Source organism: Xiphophorus maculatus, chromosome 3 (assembly GCF_002775205.1).
Source record: "Xiphophorus maculatus strain JP 163 A chromosome 3, X_maculatus-5.0-male, whole genome shotgun sequence".
NCBI lineage: Eukaryota > Metazoa > Chordata > Actinopteri > Cyprinodontiformes > Poeciliidae > Xiphophorus > Xiphophorus maculatus.
This window is the reverse complement of record NC_036445.1, coordinates 31,290,561-31,314,672: the sequence shown is the minus strand read 5'-3', so window position 1 is coordinate 31,314,672 and position 24,112 is coordinate 31,290,561. Positions and strand designations below refer to the sequence as shown.

Here is a 24,112-nt window from a genome sequence, read left to right as displayed (position 1 = left end):
TTTCATTCAGAAAGAAAATGGGATTTTTCTTTGGGAAAATGGGATTTTTCATTCAGAATGACTGCGGGATAGAAATGGGGTTTGATTAAATAAGTTAAACTTCTTCAAACTACTTTTCAGACTCATAGTCACCAAACAAGCGGTGTACTGCATGTATTTGAGTATGTGTTACACCTAGAAAATATGCAAGTTCTACTTTTTTATGTGTTGTTTTCTCTTGGTGAAATATTTATCTGAAATAACAATAAAAGAAAAGAATTAATTCAATTCACTCATTGGCAGAACTTTTTGAACTTCCTGGCTTTTAATAAACCTCTCGCAGCAAAGGAAGTGCTGTGAGAGGCCCCAACTACTTACTTGAATAAACTAATGCATTTTAGTTTATACAAGGAGCTAGAAATAAAAAAGGATATGTCAATAAAATGATGGCTGAAAGGTAAAAGCATGTTTCACCCAATCAAAACTGAATGATTAAGGAAATAAAATGGTAATTATTAAGGTTGTTTTTACCCCTGATAGTGCGGTAGACTTGGTTCAATTGGGGACAAAAACGACAACATTTATTCCATTTTCAGCTGCTGCAATTCTCTTTCACATTCTGCTGTGCCAAACAATCCAAACCCTTTGAGCCACCTGTGCCCCCCTCACCAACCATTGAAGGAAGTGACTTGAAGACCTCTGAAGAAGACATTTTTCACAAAATGTAAACAAAAATAGAGTGGCCTCAGATTTTAGCAGTTGTAGGACTTATCTCCCAGTTTTTGACAAAATATCACAAGCCATTTGGTGCATTTGTTTTGGTTACAGTTACCCAGAAATCCACTTAGTGCTTTTGGAGCCGTCTCTGCATTAGAACTGTATCTGAACCTAGATCTAGGTTTGTAGGTGGACCAGAGTTCATTACACATTCACATTCCCCAAACCAACCAGACTTTCTAGGCAAACTGACTGGAGTTGCATCAAAGTGGACTAAACAGGGTTGGTGTGAATGCATACTATAAGTTCTTCATTATATCAATACATGACTTTAAATTTCTCTTTTACGTGCTTCCTATTTTGGGAATGGAGATGTTACTGCTGAGCTAGACTGAGGGTTTTATATTGTCTAACAAGCAGCTCTAATTTGTTGTCTCTTTTTACCCTCCCATGTCATTTTACCTCCTCTCTCTCATCTACCTTTCGGTTTTCTCTGCTTCATCTCTCCCTTCATAACTCAGGGCTTAAACGTAGAACATATTTAAAAGCATGGAAAACTACTCAGGAATAAATGATGCTACTTGTAAGATTAGTTGAAGACAATAATTATCGTTTGTTTTAATCATAGCTGCATCTCTTTTGGCTCCACTCTGCTCTGTTCCTGTTCTCATCCTTCTCAGCTGCATCTCCCTCCATTGTAATGACTTTGTTGATATAAAATGATTAAATTATTAAATTGCTCACATGACCTCTGTCTTTGCTGAGCTGGCATCATACATAACTGAGACCATCTTCATTGCTATAATTTGTTGCCTCTCCCCCACTTTTCGGGTTCTATCATTAATTCTTTCTGGTATCACTTCATCACTGCGCACAGCAAAAACTGCTTGGAGTCCAAAAGTTTTGCCAGTAATAGATTTAACATTAAGATATTTTGATGACGTTATTAAGAAATTACAATTACTTACTTATGACCTGCAACAAGTAAACAAATGTGTCATTGCAAAAGCCACCAACTTCACTGGATATCACATTTTTTCCACTTGTTTGATGCCACTTGTGACGTTAGTACTTATAAGGTAAATTAGTTTTAGTGTTCAACTACTTTTATTCTACAGGGCCAGGATGGAAGACTGTTTTCATTCAACGAATCATATTTACTTTACATACAAAATAAAGACTCGTTTTTGTACTTACTTTGCTTGTTTTTCATTTATTTCTTATAGCGTCCCACTTTTCCGCCTATTTTTCATCCCATCCGGTCTTGTGTTCCACAGATGATGGTTACTGAGACTGCACAGCAGGCTTCTATTTACACTAACTGGGATCTAGAGATTGTAGACAATAACCTAAAAATATTTGAAAGAAAATACCTTAAAAGTAAATGTAGAAAATATTCAATACAGTCATCCCGGTTAGCTTAGCAAAGCACCGCTACGCCAACACTAATTTTACTGAGAGATTTCTGAAAATGGCTTCCACTTCTAAAGTAGTATTCGCTCAGTTTTTCACAGTGAACCCTGAGGTGCTAAACTGAAAACAATATAGATGTGCTTAACTGTTCATCAACAAGAGCAGAAGAAGTGGTGTTTTCAAAATAACAAATGGATTATGGCTACATTATTTGCAAAGCTCCAATTTTTCTCATTCTAAAACGAACGGCTGCTTTCTGCTCAGTCTGAGGAAGCCTGATGAATACTCTATGTTAGCTTTGGAAGAGTTTGTCACATTTCCACACGCTCAGTTTGTGCTTTGCTCAATGCAATCCAAAACTGCTGGGGTGAACTGTCAGAGTGGAGTAGAGCTGGAACCACATTATATGAGGAAAACCCTGAAACAGCTTAAAACAGCTAAACACAGATGGATCATTCTGGACAATTAGGATATGGGTTAAAAAATAAGCCTAAAATGATCAGCTATGATGATGCACTCCACAGAAAGAGAGTGTCTTTATGGAAAATTTTCAACATCCTTGGAGAGGAGAATAAGTTAGATTTTAGCAATAGTTAGATGTTTGTATACTAATACTATTTCTAAATGTCCAGACCTCCAGGAGGAGCTGGTTTGTAACTGTTTCAATGTCAAATAAAGATGTGATAAACAATGCAGGTAGAAAAAAGTTTCATTTCACTAAGAATGTAGAATATACAGAATAAACTGTGACTGTTACGTTATCCTTTATAAACTTTATAAATCTTAATTTGTATATAAATGTAAAACACAATTTGTTGCAAACTACATATGAGTCAATATTATAAAACACAATACTTAGAAGCAATCTATAAAGATTATCATGTATATATAGTACAATAAAAATTGAAACAATGTTCCCAACAGATTCTTAATACTTTAAACCCAATAAAAATGTTTAAATGTTTTGTCAAGATGACTGAACTGACTGTAAATCTTTGTCTGGAATGTGTGTGTATGTGAACAGGCACAATTCTATCATAAGAAAAGGTGATGGGGGGAAGAGGGAAATCTGCACATATTTATTTTTGATAGATTTCTGGAGTGCTAAAATAATAATCAAACAACTCAGCTTTTTATGATGCAAAACACTTAAATTTTACTAAAAACAAAAACAGAAGAAGCCTCTTAGGGAACAGTCTGTTTTCCACAGATCAGCATATGATATTTCATATGGAAAGAAGTCATAGCAAAAGGTTCATAAAGCTGGCTTTCCTGAACTGGAAATAAACTGGAAGCTGACGTCCATGGCAGTGTGTTTGTGTGAAATCTTGTTTGGTTCCTTTTGTAAAGGTCAAGACTCAGATAGTTCCTGTGCTTTGTGTTAAATTGTAGCTGAATGTTCTTCAAAATTACATAAGCTCTTAGGTAACTTGTAATGCTGTATAATACCTGCAGTCTTTGTTTAAATCATTTGGATCAAGCACATTGTGATCTCCTCACATTCTGCCGACCTGTCCTTTGGAACACTGTCCTGCTGTTCACCCCAACATACAAAAGTTTGTATCTCTGAGCCAAACGCCTTAAGATGACTTTACACTCCTATCAGTATATATCATCAGAGATCTCATTAATTCATTAACCTTGACTCTTTGAATATCAGGACATTCCAAAATTAGCATGAAAAGCACCATTACTCTTACCTTAAAGGTTAAAGATCTAACAGTAAAAAATTAGATGATGTTTCAGAGAGTTATGAGTGCTCATAATTGGCCAAATAATTATTTGATGAATTAAGATGGTAAATTTCAGTTTCAACCATCCGATATCACCATGTGAGTGGAGCATCTGCATAGCAGAGCTTAATTTTATATGTGTGTGAAATTAAGCTGTGCTGTTACTGGGTAATTGCTATTGAATTTCTTAAAATTTTATTTATTAAATGTTATTGATAAGTTATGAGACTCATTTGATTCTGGAGTTTTGAACATCAAAGTCATTTAAAGCAGCTGGTGGTTAAATTTTTCAGACTTTCACATCTATGATATTAATTTTCCTGAAAAGGAATGATTAATGCTGAACGTGTCAAAATGGACGTTTTGATGTATAACCAGTCCATTAACCACCCAGAGCCGTGCACCTTCAACCCTCTGCCTCACTAAATAATAGGTGATGTGCATCAAATGTGGAAATCTGACTTGACACATCCAGCTGACAATGGATGTCAGGCTGAATAGCAGCACTTTTCTGAATTATTGTGCCCATTTAAGGCACTGTGACTTTCAACCATTACACATAACACATAAGAAACTATCAGGTTTCTATTTCTATTCAGGTCTATGCTGGACCAGACATTCTTCCATACATTCAAGACAAAACCCTTATCTACAATCCATCGATCTTAGTCAAACCCGTTTCACCTCACACCACTCTCCCTGTAAGCTCTGTGAGCCTCTTCACCATTAATTCTTTCATCCCTTTCTGTCTGTGCTCTCTGTATCTCCTGTCTTCATTCATTGCTCACGACAGACACCTTTCTAGTCCCATTTATTGCTGCACAGGATGTCTTAAATTGTTGGTTCCCTGGCCTTTTTTTCATTCACAACCAATTTTCTCTCTGCAGCCTTTTGTTTGTCTTTTTCAACCAATTTAATCCATCCCATCATCCATCCAGGCCAATATTCAAAAAACAATAGGCTTTTACCTTGGATTGCGATGTAGCTGTTTCGTCTGCGTAGGCTGAAGCACAAGGAGGCAGAAAAGCTATAATGTGTCCTTTGATTTTTATCCCTTCATAAGCAAATGGTGAATGGTATACTTCTGTTTTAACTTTCACACCTTAAGGCACAAACAGCCCACACCCTGCTGTTGAGCACCATAAACAGGATTACATAAGTGTGATAACTACTGCAGAGGAGGCAGAGGTAGCGAGGGGATATTGGGTTCTTTGGAGACTGGAGGTGGATAAAGCTGGAGATATCCAGTACAACATCTTGCTTGGTTGGCTTCCCATGACTGGCTCAGTATCAGCCCACCATCAGCCTGGGGAGGGAGAGATGGAGAGGCAGTGATGGTAGGACAGATAAGAAGGAGGCAGAAGAGGAGGAAGAGAGGGAAAAAGACCAAGGGAAAAAAATGTGAGATAGATGCTGGAAAAGGTTAGCCGGAGAGAGGGGAGCCAAGAAACGTTTTATCCCTCTGGCCATAGTCCTGACAAAGCAAGGATAGAGATGTCAGGCCACATCCTGTCCACAGAGGGAGAGGGAAGGAAGTCAGGATCAAGCAGCAGACAATTAGACTACAAACCACGAACCCTTAGCCCAACGTGTTTGTGCCTTTCTTCCTATCTAGCTTCTTCTTTTGTCTCTATTTACATCACTCGAGCCCCAGCCCTCCCACCCCCCACTTTGTGTTGAGCATCCTCACAGCTATCCAATATCAGGGCAATATCAGCACTTGATTCTTCTCAGTTTCCCAAAGCTTCCCTGAGGCCGATCAAGTGTCACTTGTTGGACTGCAAAGGAACCAAATGCACTGCAGACACTGCAAGGTCACCGAGCTCGCTTCCATCACAGGAAACCTTAAACCTCCCATTTGCCTCTTTCTGGCCCTCTTTCTCCCAATTGCTGACAGAACACACCTATGTGCTTCTGAAGCAATGTCACACTACTGTGCTCACTTTTCACAAATCATACACATTTCCCCTGCATTGATGGCCACTGAAGATACCCTTTTTCAGATGCCTTGCTGAGAGCATGCTAAACAGCGATGCTGACCTTCCAAGGGCAGACAAAAACAAAAATCTCTTTTCTCTGCAGTTTCTTGGCAGAAAACTATATTCTACCCTATTGTTTAGAAAAGAAGCAGAGATAATTGTTAATCTCACCATTTCAGTGATTTTGAAAGGCTGAGCAGTCGATCCACAAACAATGATGTAATTTCTACTGACACTTTTTATTTTAAACTGCCATAAAATGAACACTACTCACCATTTATTTCCGCATCTTTTCCGCTCCCTTTCACGCTGGGCAAACAGTTTTCCAAGTAAACTCCATTGTGAAAACAACTATTACCCACACTGAGCTGTGGAGGCTTATCCCAGCACAGGCAGGGGGTCTGCATTATGCCGCAGGGTCTGTTGGATGTGCTGGAGGCCAAGCAGTCTTCCAGCCACTGGCAGAGCATCTGACAGGCTGCCATGCTTGGATTGCGCTTCCCCACCACCAGGTACTCGGTTTTAAAATCCTCATCACCATTTTGGGTGGCCATGCCTGCCCGAGGAGGTCCTTTCCTCATTTGCAGGAACTGTTTTCCAGCCTCCAGGAAGGCCACAGGAACAGAGGAGTCACACAGCCTCACAATCTCATCAAAACTCTCCATGCCCAGGTACGTACGCGTGGTCTCCAGGAAGGAGTCATACTGGAAGGTCCGCAGCTGAAACGGCTGGCAGCCCCCTGTGGGTTTGGTCACCTTGATGAATGTTGTGTACCGTCGTGGATCTGGGTTCTGTAGAGTCCAGGAACAAGGCACAGTGGGGAACACTGATGATGATAAAAAGAACCCAAAGAAGCGGTTTTGAACTAAGGTGGAGCAGGAGTCGGACTCAGGGCCTGAGGGGGCGGCATGGCAGCAACCGCCCATCAGTAGAAAAGTGGCACAAAACGATAGCAGTGCTGGAAAAGGCCGTCCTGAATGGCCAGCAATGAGAAAAAGGTTTTTCATGGTTTCCAGTTGAAGGAAAGGGGGCAGTTCCACAGGCAGGGTCGATGGGGTCTGGTTCCTGGTGAGTCACTTCCCCAGTTTCCCAGATAGCAAATGCATAGAAAATGGAGAAGGAGATGGAAAGAGAGTGACGAACGTGAAGAAATCTGGTTCTTCTCAAAGATCCAGCGATATGCCCATGGCTGAGTTACTCAACCCTGAGGTTTGCAGGAACCTGTGAGAAGGGAAAGACAAGATACAGATTAGATTTAGGATCTAATCAGACAACAGAACAGGATTACACTGATTCCATTTATCCTCACAATAGAAAATTTCTATCTGCTATCATTGTTAGCGCGGTTTTCTCAGAACAACTGGATTCTACCTAGTTCTGCAGAACAGAACTAGGTAGAATCCAGGCAGATGGAAGCAGGGAGCTGGCAGTTTAATGGAGTTTTTCTTCATTATGCAAGTTCAGATTGGTCTTTTCCTGAGAGACGATTACTTTCTTCACACGCCTGCTCCCACACCTCATCTGGCAGCAAAATCATTTGTCCAATTAGAAGACTATTAATTACAAAAATGCAACAGCTGCAACCATTCATTACGGCTCTTATTCTGCTGTGATCAGGACTCTTTGTTTTTGCTTTATTAAAACCCAAAAATCAGCTGATGCCTTAAGAGTATTTCAACAACAAATGATGTATATTCTTATGGTGGTTTGATGTTTTCAATAAACATTACACAATATATTTGGTAGAATTTTGCATTATTTCAATCAAAGAGGCTCGACTGAAATATGAATTAGCTTAGAAAAGGAAAACAATTCAAACTCATTTTCTCTGCTTTCCTAACAAGTCTATTTGTATTTTGGGAGAAAAAAAAATATTTCAACTGAATAATTCCAACTGGTTCAATTTAGAGAAAAAAACCCCCAATAATCTTAAATTATTGTATTTTTCAAGAAATAAACAGCAATGTAATTTTCATGCTTAGACAATAACATCAGGTGACAAGTCTCTGGGAAGTGACATGCAGAGTTTGCTAATTTGCATGTTCTACATGTAGTAAATGTATATAAAACACTACAAATAATCTTAATTCATACATTGCACTCTACTTTTACTATTAAACTGAAAGAAGAAAACAATCTCATTAATATGACGTTGAAAATCTTCAAGATGTTCTGTCATGTTCATCTGATCAGATCATAATCTCCAAACAGTGACGGGTGTTTTCTCTGGAGTTTCTAACAGACACTGGACAAAAATCCAACCTTTAACTTGAGTTTGTGCAGTTCAGCAAGATCAAAATTAAAATGTGAGCTTTTCGAAAAACAATTTCTGCTGACATAGAAAGGTCAAAAACGTAAAACAACGGACCTCATGCCGCTGTTAAACATAGTGGAGGATGTGTGATGCTGTGGGCTTGGTGCTCTTGTTAGAGCACAGGTAAGGTCTACTTTGTTTTCCCAGCTCCTCTTGTGCAGACAAGATACATGCAGACAATCATTGGATGTCCACAATGTTCAGAATTCAATGCTTCACTCCTCATAATCACTCAAACAAAGCTGATTTATGTAGTATGAGTCTGGAACATAATGTTATGAAATTAGTCAAACAGGTGGTTTTCCCATTGTTTTTATTATTTGTTGTTTCATCATTATCACATCACACAATACCTCTTTCAGCATCATAGGATTAATATCACTAATCTGCAGTAAATGAGAGTAAATGAATGCTTTGGCATGGTTATAGACGAGGGAGGAATGAATTCTTTTATTTCCGTTATTTGCAATGGAGGAAATTCCTAATTCATATTTTCAGGATACAAACCGGCAGTTTAGACAAAATAAACACACATTTCAATTTATACTGTTGATGATTAATTACATAAAAAATCTAACTTTTTCATAACCACTGTTTTTTTAGTAATAGAGTTCTTCAAATACAAACAACATTATGAACTTATAACTGTCTTAATTAGAGCAAAGCTAATTTGGTAAAAAATAAAATATTAAAAGTGTATTTCTTCTGAATTGCTTCACAATAGTCCACACAATATTTGCTGGAAAAGTTGGATTCTGGAACAAGTCTCTGTTAAACAGAATGTTTAACCCCTTAACCCTCGCCCCCCAAAATCATCAAAAATGGCTGCTGTTAAATCAGCTGCTGTTCTTGAACACTTTAGAGTACATGCAAAAGCTTGGTCTCTTTATGAAGATGAAAAGCTAAATTTTCTATTTTTGCAGTCAAAAATACTTTACCTGTAAGTAGTTTGTAACTATTACGTTTGTAACACAAAAGAAATTGAAAAATTTCACCCATATTTTTCATTTTTATTTTTTGTAAATGTACTTTGAGTGTTGAATGTACTGACTGAAAAATACAATAAATCTGTAGAATAAAGCATTCTGCTCATGGATTTCAAAATTGATCAAAATAGCAGCACTCTAACGGTATGCTAGCCCCTCCCCCGGCTCCCCTCCTTCTTAGCTACCCCGCCCCCCCGCCCCGCCCCCCCTTAAAGATACGGTATCCCCCCCTTGCTCTTACTTCTTACTCAAATCTAAAACTTGTCAACACTCTTACGGCCATAATCATCCACTCCCATGAGTTGTTAAGTTCTGCTGAAGAAATACATCCAGTTTTGACATGTTCTCATGTTCAACGTGTCTCTCAGTGGCTCTCCATTGGTGAGAAAAAGTCCTGTAAACACCATTATGCATGAGGGCACACAGAGCCTGACTTTGACGCAGCAAAGGTGCTGCCATGCACAAAACCATGCACAAACCCCAAAATGCCTTATATCGTTATGACAGGACGCATGTGGCTTTAAATTTAGTCTCCGAGTTGACCAGTCAGAAATATTCCAGAAAGAATAGAACCATGTCAAAATGAGCTCAAGTCGCTCTCTGGATATTATTGGCTCGGAAAAAGCCATTTCATTACATTATTGGTCGAATGCGGTGTCAATCAAAGAGGGAAGGATGGGGGCTGGGGGGGGGGGTTAGGCTGTCCTACAAAAGCATCATAATGGACACCAGCAGAGCATATCTGGGGGTCAGGGGCAGGGCCCTAAGCCTCCATGGGGCCCTAAGCGAAATGTGGTTTTGGGGCCCTCCATCTCTGCTAACAATGTGGACTGACTGCAATCAGCAGAGGTCATTCACACACCTGCTTTAAACTTATCTCTGACAGTGCTGTTTACATTATATACATGATATACAGTAGATATACATAATAAGATACATTTATTGGCCAACTGATTTATCGACCAGTTGATTTCTGGGTGCCGATTTCCTTAATTTTGGGGGATCGTGATCGGCCGATACACATGAAGCCCATCTTATCCCCTAATCTTATCTTCGTCAGCAAAGGTATAAAAATCAGCCTCTGTCCCCTTGTGCTCTACAGTGAGAGGCCCACTAGGTCTGGTCTGAACGTTTACAGTTAACAATATTCACCCCGACTTTCTTGCTATATGTAGCAACATTCAAAAAAAAAAAAAAAATCCATATCAACCAAAATCAAAATCAGCAGGTCAGGCTCTTTAAAGATTGGTAATTGGGGATCGGCCAGAAAACTGCAATCGGTGCAGCCAACATTCTTTGATTAAATACATTTCTCTGAAGCGTTACTTCAATAGCTAAAATTTGATTTACACCTGGTGGGTCTTTCTCTCTTAAGAATGTGGATAGGTACGGGACTGATTCTACGCATTCAAATGATTTTACCAGACGTTTCACATAACTTAGAAGTTGATGTAAAAATAATGTTTGTTTTAGCCACAAAATGATTATGCTCAGCAGCAAACAACATGTCCCCAACTACAGCATAGAGCAGCTCATTGATGTAGCAGCTATGTAGCCTGACATAAAAACATTTTGCTAGACAATGTCAAACTTTGAGAAGTTTTAATTATTGTTATCAAACTTTATCAAACATGGCGTTTTGAAGCCAAAATACCTCAGAAATATACAAAGCCAACCATAAGAATCAACTCATTTAAAGTTTAAACTCAGTTTCACACAAACACAAAGACCCTAGCATAAATGTTTGGCTGTTGAACTGTACCGTTCAAGCTAATTTTGTATTAGCAGCTTTACAAATCTTTTACACTACATTACATTACCAAGTTTCATTAAAACAAACTTTATCTTGGCTTTTTTCTATTCTTCCTCTTTTCTCCGTCCCTGAAGGATAAGTCCTTTTTTGAGACATTGTTTTGCTTACTTAACTTCTGACCGGAGCTTTGGACGTTTGGAAGGGCGCTGCACATTGCACGGCAGCTTGTTACCGCGAAGCGTGCTGTACCACCAGGGGCTCCCAAGAGCAATTTATTTTTCTTCTTTTTATCAATAAAATAATAATTTCTACATACATTATCAAATATGTATTATTTGATAATATATATATAGTACATATAATTATATATATATATATATATATATATATATATATATATATAATTTCACCATGAATTTCACTTCATGGTGAAATTGTGTGTTTTTGATATTATAATGGCATAGAAATTATTACAAAAAAAAATCATTTCCACTGAGGGGATCCCTTAGTGCCTCTGGGGCCTGAGCGGCTACTTAGTTTGCTTATGCCTTGGGCCGGCCCTGGTCAGGGGGGGTTTAGCCAGTGCAGTTAAGGATCTGGTTCAGGTGACTGTATTCAGCAGCAGCCCTGCATTTTTTGTGTTTCTGGTCTGGGTGGACTTTCTTTGAAGATTAACTGCAGTCAACAACGTCTGACTTGGGTTTGGACTAATTTTTCATCAACTTGTCAGCCTCAATCTGGATCTTAAAAAAAGATGTAAAATAACTTTAAAATAGAAATAGGAAGGCCATTTTTCCTTTGTTTTCTTTAGTTTCCCCAGAGACACTGATATTAATTGATATGACATGCAACTGCTTTTCAGCCCAATTTCAAACAATTGATCAAACTGTTCTGTTTACAAAAACACAAACCTAAACATTGTGAACAATGGTTTCCCTTCAAGCTGCATACATTTTTCTTGATCTGTCTGTCAGCTTTTGTACTGAATGTGTGGCAAAGTTAAAAATTTTATGTCAAGATATGACGATCTGTTCATCAAAAACACTAGCTTTGCAAGAATCCAGAACACAAACCCTCAACACAGTGATGTCAGAAAGATAGGGGGTGGAGGATGGTGTCTCCATCTGAACAACAGAGACTCTGAATCTGTCTTTAAATTAACTGACCATGCTCTTTGTGAGATAGAAATGACTGCAGAATTTTCAAAAGCTTTTCAAATACTCTGGCAAAGTCGCAATATCCAATAGCACTAATGAGGAAATATTTCTCCTTCCTCGTCATTGAGTCCTCATTTCAACTTGGCCTGACTCATGTTCCATCTTATCTCACCTCACTTCATCTGCCCTCATTCTGACTGTTCGATAATTTCTGCCTGTGCAGAAAAAAGGACCAGGAAGTACTTTGTTGGCTTCGTCATTAGCACACAGGCAGTGAGTGGTGCTTTAGTAGAAGACTGAAGGGTTTGGTTTTGTTGCCTCCCTCTCTTTAAAGTCCGAATTCTAAGAATAAAGTCACAATTACCACATTGATTGACACTGACAGTTTTTTCTCCAGAATTCTGACACAATTTTTAAATTTATTAAAATTCTTTTGTCATCTCTTCAAAGTGATATCGTTTATTGTGTCAACGCTTAAGCTGGGTGTATTGATATGCTCCTATTACTAAGTACTGGATTATAGTTCTCTGCAATAGAACTTGACAAAGAGAACCTACAGTTAAGACTCCATAATTTAGACAGATGTAGCAGTGGAACAGGAAGAGACAGACGACTTGGTTACTATCATCAGTTTGACTACCAGATATCTGTTTATTTAATAGGGAAAGGTTTGATCTTGTATCTAATAAGTGAAATCACGTTAAACGTAACTTTATTGGAAAACACTTTTGTACAAGGCCATTCTTGTTTAATTTACCTTCTCAAGAGCAGGTTTTTATCAAAAAGCTGTTATGCTTTAAATTTTCTTGCACCACATTTCAGGTTAACAATTTTAATACTAACCGGCTTTCTCTGTCTGAACAAATATGAGCTCATGAGAATGTTTTGTGAAATATGCCTCTTCTCAATATACTTGGAAAAACATATTAAAAAGAAAAAACAAATCAAATATTATGGTATGAAAATCCCCCTCCTCTCCCCAGCCCTTTTTTTTTTTTTTAGCTCAAATGATCATCAAGAGATTAAAATGGACCAGTTGCAACATCCAGCAGCCCAGGAGCAAAAAAAACCATGTAAACACTCCCAACAGGCTCCCAGTGAGTCAGTCACAACAATGGCTCAATCATAGCGAAACAACAGGCCCCAAACCGAGACGTACAGGGAGACACAGAGACAGAAAGAACATTGATGAGAAAATGATAGTCACAAGGCATATCACTTGTCACATCAGCAGCGCAGGGATTACTGGCTGATTAGCAGTGTAGCTCAGGATCTGATACAGAGCTGCTGCGCTGCGGCCCAAACAAAACCAGAAATGCCTGACAGACACATACTTCTCTTACATTAAACATGTCACAGTTATTCTATCTCATTTTTTTTCACTCACATTACAATGTGCCAAGGATAATAATCAGGATAGATATTGATCATGCAGACCAATAAGATGAGGAATGACAACAAAATGAAATCTGTGAAGATCAATCTGACATAAACTGATATTTTTTTGTCCAATCAGAGGCTTTATTTCAGCATCCCATTTCACTCCAGCCACATGATCAACTTTATTCACTGCAGATCAACTTTATTCACTGCACCCTTTTGCAGTTTTTCTTAAATGGCTCTCCTAATCAATATTACAATTTTCAAACGTACATGAGTGAAATAGTTATGATCACTATGTGTTCTTGTATTGCCAAACAAGGGATAACAATGGTTGGCAGCTAATTACAGAACACCACCAATCTCTGTCTTTATATGCAGTTTGTTTTGAACCAATCAGTGGGCAGAAGTAATAAAAGTAAGCATGTTAGCCCTTAAATTAAACATGCTGATAAACTGGTTCAATAAATTCCCACAACAGCAGGAAAGAATGTTCTCCACTACATGTCATGATTTCCATGTTCCTGCCATGTTTCATGCTGCAGCTCTTCTCTGCTCCTCCTGACTCTGCTGACTGCTGATTGCTTCCACTTGTGTTCTGCCTACATAAACTTCTGCTCTGCACTTGGTGCAAAATTGTTTGTCGTCAACCATTGTCACAACCATCAAGCATTCTTTTCCAAGTTCCTATTCCTATTAGTTACTTTGAAAAATTAACTTATTTACTTAACTGACCACTTCATTTTAAAAGTAACTTAATTAGATCACAAGTTACTTTATAAGGCAGAAAGAAAACTGTCAGATGTCCCAGGGGTAAAAAAAAATGTTTTTCAAAGTGATAGAAATTGTTTCTTAAACAACATGATGAATCATAAACGGATAAATTATGGAACTTGGCAGTGATACACATAAGCTTAAATGTTTTTATTCAATATTACATTACAGTGATGTTGTGATGTATCTGATCTGATGCAGCATCCAATCAGATTCATTATTTCACATTTACACAATAGAAAATATATTGAGCACGGGGTGCTGCTACTGTAATCTTTTATTATATAATTAAATGTTTTGTTTTTGATTGAGCTGATCACCTACTGTAATACATAGGATACAATTATACACAATTAAGGTAGTTATACATCAGAGCATTGAAAATGCTGCTATATTGTGTCTGCAAAAAAACTCAGGAAGAACTGCTGACACATCAGCATTGAAAATAAATATTTAATTTCTGCCAAATACAGTATATCCTACCCACTAACGGGTTTTCTAATGTAGAGATAATTAGTGCTATTTCCTTGACCTTAGTGGTCGTGATGTGATGGCTGATTGCCATGAAATGTGTGAACATAATTAGTACCCAGGTATACAGGTGCAACAAATGTAATATGTGTAATTATCTTTATCACATTACTTCTTTGTATTCCGGAAAGTTGGATGTTCTGCATACATTTCGTCACAATATGTCCAACAATCAAGAGATGAAGCAGCTACTTTGGCATTTTGCCACCAGCAATGAAGCAACAAACCAACTCAAATCAGATAAGATTAATTATTTTTGAAAAGTGGCTCCTTAGATTAAAGCTGAACAAACATATTTGTCCCATGTCTTCTTCTGCTGAGGACATTCCTTTACTGAAATGACAAGGAATAAATGTCAGAGCTACATATCATACATAAAAACCATCCACAGAAATCATTCAGACCATCATGCAAGATTTCAGAGGGGAGTGGAAAGTGAAGTTGTAGTCTGCAGTATCTGAGGACATTACTAAGAGCTGCTTCAACATCGGCATGTACAATGGCAAAATGGCTGTGGTGGGACACCTTGCACACATTCTGTGCTCCACACACACATTGGAGAAGTGTGTATAATCAACTTGATTGCAATATCCTGTACTATGAAATCTTCTATCACTGCTGCAGTTTTATTTTCAAGCAGGTGAAGCAGAACACACGACTGAGCTGAGTTGTGTGAGGAGAACAGAAAAATATTTAGGAATAATTTTGGATGCTCAGTTAAACTTTAGGAGCCATGTTGATAAAATCAGCAAAACTGTTAGATCAAACATAAACTGTTTTAAAATTATTAGAAATTGTCTAACACTGTGCAGAGGTGGGGTTTTTTTTAACTCCATGATCCTCTCACATCTGTCCTATGGAGCTATTATCTGGTCACAGACCAGCCAAACTCAAACCATTAGAAAGTCTCTATAATTAGGCCTGAAAGGTTTTATGTCAAAAGCCAATCAGATTCCATCACTGTAACATTATGGCTAAATCTGGCATTCTGGACTTTTCTAATTTTATAAGTCATAACCTTTTAAAACTGACTTTTAAATGTTTAAACAGACTTGTGCCTAAACCATTAAATGATTATATACAGAAATTGCAGGGCAGCAGTAGATCTACCAAAGCAGCTTTACATGGATATTGTAAGGTTCCATTCCATAGAACCACTTTTGCTCAAAGTGCTCTGTCTGTGAGAGTATCTGTAGAAAGTATTAAGGAAGGAAAGTTATTTGGTTAGCTTAAGTTTTGGAAACAGCATGGCTCTGCTTTCCCTCCTGTTCGCCGGGTCGCGAGCGGATGTCGTCACGGCTGGCAAGGAGACGGCGAGGCACAATGACGTCACAGAAATGCAGAGTTTAATTCAATAGAAAACACCGTATGAATTTAACAAGAAAACTTCAGAGTACACAGAAGTACATTCTTTACCTGAGACAAAAGAATTAAAAGAAAAAGAACAAAGGCGCCTTTGGAGACAGCTGATGCTTAAAAGCAAAACAGGGCAGCTGTCTGAATTCTTATTACTGAGCATTCCCTTTTCTAGTGAAGGCGTTTCTCTTTGTTAATATATGCAAATAGGGCGTACCTCTGTTTTGACCAACCAAGAGCTACCTTGGAAAAAACTTAGACCTTCCCCTGAGTTTTAATGACAAATATCAAGAGTCATTTTAGTTATTAAAATTATAAGTTATTTTCACAAAACCTATCTTGCTCCTCTGCAGTCAGCTTCTCCAAAGATTTGAATCTTTACCTTATCACAAACAATAATGAGATAGAAGTCTTTTTCATCCTGTAAAACATAACATTCAAACCATTCCCTTTTGGTTTCCGATATTGTCATAGTTAGTACATTTTCAAATACATTCCATTTAACTAGATCAGTACTTGTAACTTGGGTAATATATTTTAATCTAACACACTATTGCTATTAATATTAAGAAAGTGTATCAGAAATTAAACCTCAGTGTTTCCAAGATTCCTAAGTTGTGATCAACTCCAGATGCAACTCTGAGCTCCTGAGAAACCCCGACCTCTGACCTGCGAGCCGGGGAAGATATTCTTTATGGCCTCCTAATTTAAAACCTTTCAAGAGCTTTGTGTTTTATGGCTGATCTAAGTTACGGCCTTGCCAGAAAAATGTTTATCTGTGAACTCCTGCTTGCATCTGCTTTTGTCCAAAGGAATGTTGGTCTACTTAAACACACATGGCATTAGCTTAACTATATTAAACCATCAAAAATAGCCATGATTCCTTAACAAAAGGAACTCACTTCCTGCCAATTTAAAGTCTGTAACCAATTTTAATATGTTCAAAAAACAAACAAAACTTTGGTTATGTCAAAAACAGAACTGTATCCATACTTCATGTTTTTATGTTTTATTGTTTTACATGCATGACTGTGTATACAGTATGTTGTCAACATTGTGTTGCATTATTTTAAATGATTATTATTTCACTTTCTACTAGTTTTTAGATGTACTGTTTAAAAGCCCATATAAGGACAACGCTGTGAATTAGCTTTAGTTATAATCTCTATGATGCAAACATGGGACTGCTGTTCTGTTAAGTTTGTCTATTTCGATGTGTGTCTGTCCCTATCAAATAAACATAAACCAATTATGTTTGGTTTAAGCAGTTTTAAAACTTAGCTTAAGTTTTATAACATCAGCATGGTCTGCATGGAGGCATGATACACTGCTAAATATACAACATTGTTACCTGTCATTAAAACACAACTGGCCACCAGTGTTGATGGTGATGTACCACATACCTGCACAAAACATTTCTAGTGTTTTCTGACCAACATGTTTGATACTGGCAACATCTATTAGTTTTTAGCGGGAAGATTGTAAAGATGAAGTCATGTTGATCGATGGGTATTTCACTCTTCTACTAGATGGTTAATGACAGTACAAGAGTCACAACTTTTCTACTGTGAATGCTGACAGAAACAACACAAACTAGACATCAGATAGCTGACTACAACAGGAAGTCTTGTGAAATATTTTTTTTAAGTGTTCATTCAACCAGGCCTAAGAAAATTCAAGACTTCCACCATTCTGACAACACTTCAGTTTGCATACGCCTTCAAAAATATAAATCCACCTTGAAAAGCTTAAAACCACCAAGAAGACAGTCTCCTCTGTTCATGACTGGTTTCAGATAATTAACACTAGGCCTGCTCTAACACCATCAAGGTTGTTGATGTCTAGAACCCTTCCTTAGAGCAGTGCAGCAACATGGTAAAGAAATGGACAGATTTTGGCAGTCACATGTCAGTCACAGTCCTGATGAAAATCCATCTGTCAAACAGAACCCAAGGCCAGTTGTTGAACCGTGCATGCAGGGGCTAAAGAGGGGACAGATGGGGGCAGCAGTAGTATCTTCATCATATACAATGAAGAAACCTGAAGGCCTATAATTAAGACATGATTTATTATAAGGAGAGGATAAATCATAAACATCAGGAAAAATTCAAATGAAAAAGTTGCGTGCACAATTGTATATAGTGTTCATAGTGAAGGAAAACTGACAGGAAATGGCTTGTCTTAGCCTGAATGCAAAACTACTGTATAAAGCAAACTTTTCTTTTCTTGATAGTGTCTTTAGTCCAAAATAAGTGTTTTCATATGTAAATTCTGCAAAGTTGGGGGGGATATTAATATAGCAGCAAGCAGTAGGGATAACAGAGGACTTTTTTCTCAGCAAAATGCTGCCATTTCTGCACATCTGCACCCATATGAGTACACCCCAACCTGCAATGCTCTGAAATTAAACAGATAATTATCTGTCTCTGCTGATGAATGTGTTTACTGTGGTAAATGTCAAAGCCTTTCTAATAAGCATAAGGAAGACATTTCACATCCCACAACCCACTAAACACACACACATACATGCACACAAACATGTTCACTATTATTCAATTTCATGTTTTAATGTATCCCTACAAAACCTGAGTTCTAAAAACACTTCCTTTTTTTTCAGGGGGCTTGTTTTGGCACTGGTGGCCGTTGTTCGCAGGAATCAGACAGGAAACTGGGGGTAAAAACAGAACAGCAAAGGTCCAACGATCTTGGATGGCTGGATTGTCTCTTTATGCAGAGTCTACCACAAGACAGGTACCACCCCTTGAAAGCACTTTCAAAATAGCAAAAATCAACTAAAGAGTCCTTCAAGCCAAGAATCTCTCTAAAGTTTTAACAGTTACTACTCTCTTTCCTGTCCTCTTTGCCTTAACCATCTCTCCGTCCACCTCCACTGTGTCCTTGGTGGAGGTCAGAGGACCTGATGTCACATGGAAGTCTTGGTTCTGTCCAGTCTGGCTTTACTTTAAGTAAAAGGAATTCTTTCATCTGTAACTACATTTGAACAATTTCTGATATTTTACCAACATTGGTAATAGCTGTTCCATTTCTAGGTTTGAGTCAAGTCTGAACCTTTATTGTATTTTTTAGGTTGTATTAGAGTAACCACCATTGTACTTTTGTTCACTTTTAAAATCTCTCTCTGTTTCATGCTTGTAAGTCACTTTTAAAAACCTAAACATGTCTCACTTCACTGATATGAGTGAATGTTGTCATGCATTGCTGAGCAATGTAGAACCAGGTACTGCAGGTGTCTGTTCTGTCATGAACTCAGCTTGGTTTGTGATTTCATTTGCTGGAAGAAATCCCAGTAGCATTGTGAGGATATTTTACCAGCTGCCCTGCAGTCGCTTGTTCTTTACATTACGGCACTGATCCGTCAGCAACCAGAACTAGAATCCATCTAACCCTCCCCATAGATTTACTGCAGCATTTTCAGACTGAAGGTTTTCAGTAGCAACTTTTGCAATGAAAGCTATTATTCTGACATTGCTTTCATTAAACATCTAAACAAAATTGTGAAATGTGTTCATTTGAGTTCATTACGTCTAGCATTTGCATTGGAATTAAATATTTTACTTCCAGCATGAATTTCCATAATTTCTTTCAGAGTGGGGCATTCATAGAAGAGATGGCTCACTATCATTTTGACTTAAAGGCAATTGCTTCATTGCGTGTCAGTCTAGTCTATCAAATTTGTTAAGGTGTCTTGGTCTAGATAAATATGTGGGACGGAGAGAGCATTCAACCAACAGTGTTATCCTCCCTGAGCTGCTAGTGGAGCAGAAAAATTGTGATGCTGTCAGTGTTCATCAGTCAAAGCCCACAGCGCAGGCTGCAGACAGCAAACAGACGTCAGCACTGTTTCCAACACTTGAGCTCATAAAACCCCAACAATGTAATTGAATATGGCTATTATTAGGTTAACTGTACAGACTGTTTATTCTGTCAGCTAAATGCTGCTCTGTCCACCAGTCAGAGAATCAAAGCAGAAGTATGGTGACAGAGAGCAGTCACTCCAACAGACCATGGATTTGTTCCAGTGGATGCAGGGCTGAACACGACCGTCACTGGATTTCACTGAGACGAGAATTTGCAACATATGTAACCCTGGATTATAGTGTTGCTGCACACAGAGAGCAGATCACAAGTGGTTTGACAAACACATTAAGATCCCCCGCTTTGTAGGATTCTCACATCTAACACTTGTGCAGTCGAGCTCTGCCCACAGCCATGACAAAAGGCAAAGCAAGATTAGAGTCAAGATGCATGTGGGGGTGCATGTGTGTGTATGTTATCTTCCCCTCCTAATGCCCATATCTCTCAGTGGGGATGTTACTGATGGCAATGTGATGGTCCTTTATTTTCCACTCGCGCCATAAGTCTCTGCATAATGGCCGCTTTGTTCTACAACCTAATCGCATTAATATGAAAGCCAATTGCTTTGGATGGCAAATCAAATCAAGCCAGATTGCATTCAAATGAAAATGAGTTAATCAGAAAAGCTATGTGTTTGCACAAAGGAAACGGGATTAAAACTGAAGGAGAACATCATATACAACTGACTGCATTTAAATGCTGCTCCATCCGGCTGTAAAATACACTTTGCTCAAACCTTTGAGCAAAAGCCTTCAGAACGCAAACCCATTGTGTTTGTGTCAGACAGATTAAAAACACATTCTCTATTGTTTTTTTCTGTCATTACAATTTGCAGTCACAGAAAGCAAATAAAACTTTAATTTGTTTAAACCTGTACTGATTAATTTTTTTAAGCAGCAGGACCCTCCATGCCTGCTGCAGCCCTCATCTAGTGACAGTGTTCAGCATTTCACCAAAGGATGCTTCAGTTTTGATTATAAATCTCTCTGAAAGATGTTCCAATAATTGGTACAAGATCTCCCCCCATACTGATGACCTGCTGTGCAGGCACATCAGGGGACAATCATGTATAATTAAACCTTATAGTGTCTGCTATAGTGCTCATTTACATCTCCTTTCCTGGTTGGAGACAGATGTAAAAACAGCATCCTCAGAGGGGAAAACATGAAGTCAGTCCACATGTGCCAAAAAACGACTTTACTCCAAAGGCAAGCCAGGAGCAGACAAAAACATGTTTACAGGGGAGCAGACGTCTGTTTTGTGTCACCATAAAATGTTATAATAATACAATCTATTAAAGTGTACCAGTGTATAAAATGTTGTCCTTTGACCACCATAGCCACTAGAAACCATCTTTGCTCATCACTGCTGGATTCAAAAACCCATAATGGCAATGACCTTCCAGTCTAAAAGCTTCACAACAGTTACAGGAGTATATGTGCTGGTGTAAACATGGCTAGTGTGAATGGGCAGATTACATTGCTGAAATTATATCACTGGTTTTTGGTGACAAATATTAAAACAGAATTTGGGAATAGTTAAATGACGCTGATGCCAGCCTGCAAGTAATAGATCAATACTACAAAGTTCAAACATTTTGTGGAACCAATGACCTTCTCATGTTGATGACAACTGTTTGTAATGTACTGATGAAAAAACAAGGTGGCGGTAAAGAGAACAAAATTACACTTAAAAACTATTCCAACGTCAATGTCTCTACGTCAGAATCCCACACTTTACCAGCCTCGAACTTCCCACAGTTTAAAGTTGTTTTTTAGTGAATTAAACTGCAAGATAAACTTTGTATTAAATCTTGAAAACACTTAAATAAATTGTCATGCTTTGTCATAATTTCCTATTCAGCAAAAATTGGAATATAGCTCACTCTATAAAGACTTAAGCTGAAAATATAAGCTTGTCAGGGTTTGCAAATACTTGGAATCTTAATGCCAACAGTTTATCAAGAAGAGTAACATTCAGAACCAAAGTCAAGAAGCACAACTTCTGCATATGAAACTGCTTTACAAAAATAGCAGAACTGAAGTGATTTCCAGGTATTCCACAACCAGAGCTGATCAAACATTTGCACGCTTTCCTTCCTTCCCTGTCCATTTTCCTGGTTCCTCAATATTTCATCATATCAGTAAAGGTCAACACCTGGCTCATAAACATAATTTTTGTTGTCACCAAATCTTACTAGCTCCGGAAGTGCTTTTTCTTTACAGCAGTCAGATTAACAGTGACGCCAAACTCTGAAAACTGGTCTGCATTTAAAGTATATGCATAGTTAAGTGTGTCTGTAGTCTACAGAGGAAGATACGTCCTCTGTATACGCTTCTTCTGTTTCCAATTCAATTCTGTTTATTTACTGAATTGAGGTATTTAAAGTTGCTGAATACAGACTAATTTTATGTGCAGCATCCTCTGCTGTTTAAACTAATAATTACAACAATTCTACTGCTCTCAAGCAAATTTTTGAAAATGCTTGTCATGGTCAAATGCTCGACTGCTATGTAAAGTCATAAATGTGCCTGCAAAAGGAGGATCCAGAATGGAAACCCAAAAGAGAAGAAATGGAACAACTGAGTGGAAAAAAAAGATAAATCTGCAGCCAGATGCTGCCAAATGTGCAAAAATCACAAATATTTGCTATAAGTTCAACTTCTGCAGCAATAGATGAGAAACAGGACCATGAAGTCAAGGGGGAAAAGAGACAGAGAAAAGAGGGATGATGATGTGGTAAATTGTCATCTAACATTAGCAAAACAGTGAGGGAGGTAGGAAGAATGAGGTAAAATGAGAATTAAGTTCTCATTTTACCTCATTCTGCTGGTAGAACAATATTAAGCTAGGTTATATGATTTTATGTGGCAAAGCCTCCTGAGTGAAAAAGATCAGATCTGACCCATTTTTGAAATGGATCAGATTCAACAAACAGATCATGCAGCTTAGACTTAAACTGTGGATCAAATTCACTACATCATAAACTAAAAATATTTGACATTATTTAATTAATGTTAATATAAAACCAACACAACAACAGTAACATTCCTGTGTGGTAGCATTGGTATTTATCAGTAACACAACCTTAAACCAGCCAATATTATAGTTAGTGGCACCAATGAATTGAATTTACACACAAAATATTTGTTAGAACTAAAACATAAATAGTACCTGTGTGCATATTTGCACAATTTATGTTTTAGTTGGAACAAATTACATTAGTTTTGTTTCATAAAGAGTTTCATAACTCCTCACTCACAGTTTTATGTTTGTTGCTTACTATCTCAGCTGATCCCCACCTATTCACAGTTCAGTATTTGCAGATTTTGTGAGTTAATACAAATTCAAAAATATTCATGGAAAATTCAGACATTTCCACTGAACATATCTAAAATATTTAAAAGAAAATGCAGGTGATTTTCGTTACACTTTTCCCTTTTGAAAAACTATTACTACTAGACTTGAAAACAGATTTAAGAAAGTGACAACAATGTGGTTTCCTCAATGGATTATTCAATGTGGGTGATGGACAATAAATTAAAAAAACAGGCAAACACAGACGTTCCTTTTTCTGTAGCAGAATTTCAGGTTAATAGACATTAAGCAAAAATTAAGCAAAGTCACTTCAAGAATAAAACATTAGTCTTGGATGAGTGTTGAAAACGTTCTGAGCTGTTAACAGCATCCAGATGAACTGACTGAGTTGCAGGCATGCCTCTCACTGACCTTCAGTGGTCCCATGCTGCATCTCCTCATTCGCCATGAAAAGTGAGTTTTCACTCAGCAAGCAAGGCGATGAAAACGCATGCTACCCGTTCATCATTAAGAGTTTACGTGAGTAAATTGACATGATGAGCCGTGTTTATGCCAGATGCATTTTACTAATTACTTTCCAGTGGAAACATATGCACAATTATCCACACATGCAGACACACCCACACACTGATAATGAGTCAGAGAAGCAGTCAGTGTGAAAATGGTCTCAGAGGATGAAGTGGTCACACACCAGACATACAGACGCCTCTGTGATGGTTCTTAATAATAGTCATTGCTGATGATGTGTTTCATCAGAACCACAACAACAAATCTTATGTTTTAATAGTATGATTTATGTTCAGAAATAACAATAAATTATTGTTGTTGGGTTGCATTAGTTAGTCC

General features: G+C 37.9%; 1 protein-coding gene across 6 annotated transcripts in view; it reads right to left on the bottom strand.

Moving 5' to 3' along the window:
* The window catches only part of adgrb1 (adhesion G protein-coupled receptor B1), a 178,795-nt gene that overhangs the window by 124,289 nt on the left and 30,394 nt on the right, over nt 1-24,112 (bottom strand). For all 6 annotated transcript variants that reach the window (XM_023330323.1, XM_023330325.1, XM_023330322.1 and 3 more), the window contains exon 2: nt 6,096-7,042. In XM_023330323.1, the coding sequence (XP_023186091.1) occupies nt 6,096-6,828 (733 nt within the window). In that variant the 5' untranslated portion in view covers nt 6,829-7,042. The remainder of the gene's footprint in view (nt 1-6,095; nt 7,043-24,112) is intronic.